Source organism: Dipodomys ordii, unplaced genomic scaffold (assembly GCF_000151885.1).
Source record: "Dipodomys ordii isolate 6190 unplaced genomic scaffold, Dord_2.0 Scaffold95, whole genome shotgun sequence".
NCBI classification, from domain to species: Eukaryota; Metazoa; Chordata; class Mammalia; order Rodentia; family Heteromyidae; genus Dipodomys; species Dipodomys ordii.
In genome coordinates, this window is record NW_012267311.1 from 4,465,608 (window position 1) to 4,468,135 (window position 2,528).

Below are 2,528 nucleotides of genomic sequence, written 5' to 3' on the forward strand. Positions count from 1 at the left end.
TACTCTTCTCTTTACCTGACTCACATAACTGTAATCCCTTTGTACATCATCTTTGTAATGACAGTAAAAAATTTTAAACAATATAACTATATTTTCAAAAAAGAAAAAAGTGACTTTTCCTCACTATGATGTTCCCTGTAGTTCAGAAGAGCGCGCGCGCACGCACGCGCTCACACACACACACACACACCCCTAGTTTGCATATGAAACAACCATGGAAGTATATTTTTTCAAAGATTAAATTTTTTTTTGTCAATCCTGGGCCTTGAACTCTGGGCCTGGGCGCTGTCCCTCAGCTCTTCAGTTCAAGGCTAGTGTTCTACCACTTGAACTATAGCACCACTTCCGGTTTTCTGAGTGGTTTATTGGAGATAAGAGTCTCATGGACTATCCAGCCCAGGCTGACTTTGAACTGTGATCCTGAGAGATCAGCCTCCTGAGTAGCTAGGATAATAGGCATGAGCCACTGGAGCCTGGCTTTCCAAAGATTTTTATTGCCTATTTTGCCACAATAAAAATAAAAATTAATTTTTATTAGTATGCATTAGTTGTATATGGGAGGCAGCTCATTGTGACATTTCCACACATGAAAACTATGTATCTTTGTCAATCTGACCACCTCCCCTTCTTGAAAACAATTGGGTGACTAGGTGTAACCACCTTTTTATCTCAGTGTTGATTCCATCTATGCTCAGTCACCCAAAAAGGTCTCAACTCAATGTTTATCAGTTTGGAAATTGCCATGTGCAACAACTGAGCAAGTCTGTGTTCCCCAAAGGGTCATTTGCTAGGAAAGCCCCGGAATGTACAATAACCATAAGATTTCTCTCACTTCCTCTGGCTATCATTGGGCAAAGCATTTCTGACTTACAAAGTTCTTCACAGAGACCTTCACATCCTTGTTTCTGAGGCTGTAGATGATGGGGTTCAGCATGGGGGTCAACAGACCATAAAATAGGGAGATGAGTTTGTCTGAAACATCCTGCTTATCTGCCCCCAATGGGTCCTTTGATTTGGGCTTTGCATACATGAAAAGAATAGTTCCATAGAAAACAATCACCACAGTGAGGTGGGCAGAGCAGGTGGAGAAGGTCTTCTTCCTCCCCTCAGCCGAGGGGATCCTCAGAATGGTGGTGAGGATGAAGATGTAGGAGACAATGATGAACAGAACTGGGACTCCCAGGAAGATCACATTGGCCACCCCCATGCTGATGACATTGATGGTGATGTCAGCACAGGCCAGCTTCAGCACGGCCAGGATCTCACAGATGAAGTGGTTGATGACATTGTCCCCACAGAAGGGCAATTGTACTGCAAGAGAGATCTGCACCAAGGAGTTGAGTCCACCAGCTGCCCAGGAGCTGGTGGCCATGGGCACATAGGCAGCTTTGCTCATGACCACAGGGTACCGCAGGGGGTTGCAGATGGCCACATAGCGATCAAACGCCATCATGCTCAGTAGCACGCACTCTGTGGCTCCCATAGCAAAGGAGAGAAACATCTGGATGGCACAGGCTGAGAAAGAGATGGTTTTCCTGGGAGTGAGGAAACCATCTAGGACCAGGGGGACAGAGGAAGTGGTGTAGCAAATGTCCAGGAAGGAGAGGTTCCCCAGGAAGAAGTACATGGGAGTGTGCAGGTGGGAATCAAAGATGGTGACCAGGATGAGCACCCCGTTGCCCAGCAGGATCACCAGGTACATGGCCAGGATGAGCACAAAGAACGTCTTCTCCAGCTTTGGCTGATCTGATAGCCCCAGCAGAACAAACTCAGTCACGATGGTTTGGTTGGCCCCTTCCATTTTAAATGTTCTCTTTTACACAACAACTGAGGACACCAAACACATTTATAGAGATCAATATGTGTGTGTTATGATGACATACTTCCAATACTTATTCATTTTTTTCTTTGAGGTGCTGAAAAATCAGCATGCAGGAGATAAATTTCTATGTCTACTAAACATGTTAAAAGGTTAGGCTAGTCTGATCCAAACAGGAAAAACACCCCCTAAGAAACTTAACCATGATACATGGAAGAACTGTAGTGAGATCTGTGGAGGTGGTGCTCCTGACAGTAGAGAGGCATACATCCCGCATGCACATCTACTTGAAAAAAACATAAAAGAGGAACTTTGAGGATGCTTGTACCTGAACTGTCCCAGCTGGATTGTCAGGAGTTTCAGGCTGTCACATGCAGTATTGTTGGCCACTGATGTCTTCTCCTTCTCTCTTCCTGCTCTAATTCTGTGCTTCTGTGATATTTTTCTGATAGTAACTCAGATTCACCTGGAGTCTTACAGGGACAGAATGTGATGAACAGAGGCCAAGAAGAATATAGCTAGAATGTCTATTTGTTACTTCATGCCTCATGGATACTTCATTTCCTATGAGTCTGTTGGGGACCCCACTTAGTTGCATAGTCAGTTCGGAGTTTCTGGTCCCCAGAACATTTAGACTTTTACAGTCCCTCTCCCTGGCACAGCTTTTGTCCCAAGTACTAAGGTTTTCTTAGTCTGCTCCATACCCCTG

General features: G+C 44.9%; 1 protein-coding gene across 1 annotated transcript; it reads right to left on the reverse strand.

The window, feature by feature from the left end:
* Positions 1-562: 562 nt before the first annotated feature.
* On the reverse strand, positions 563-2,297 carry LOC105993368 (olfactory receptor 2S2-like). The gene is made up of 2 exons (XM_013026605.1): positions 2,148-2,297; positions 563-1,827 (listed from the first exon to the last, which is right to left on the reverse strand). The coding sequence occupies exon 2, from the start codon at positions 1,799-1,801 to the stop codon at positions 845-847; it is 957 nt and encodes a 318-aa protein (XP_012882059.1). The 5' UTR covers positions 1,802-1,827; positions 2,148-2,297; the 3' UTR covers positions 563-844.
* Positions 2,298-2,528: the final 231 nt, after the last annotated feature.

What these genes read in the sequence shown, in the direction of transcription:
- LOC105993368 (XM_013026605.1), bottom strand. Translation starts at nt 1,801, where the DNA reads ATGGAAGGGGCCAACCAAACCATCGTGACTGAGTTTGTTCTGCTGGGG.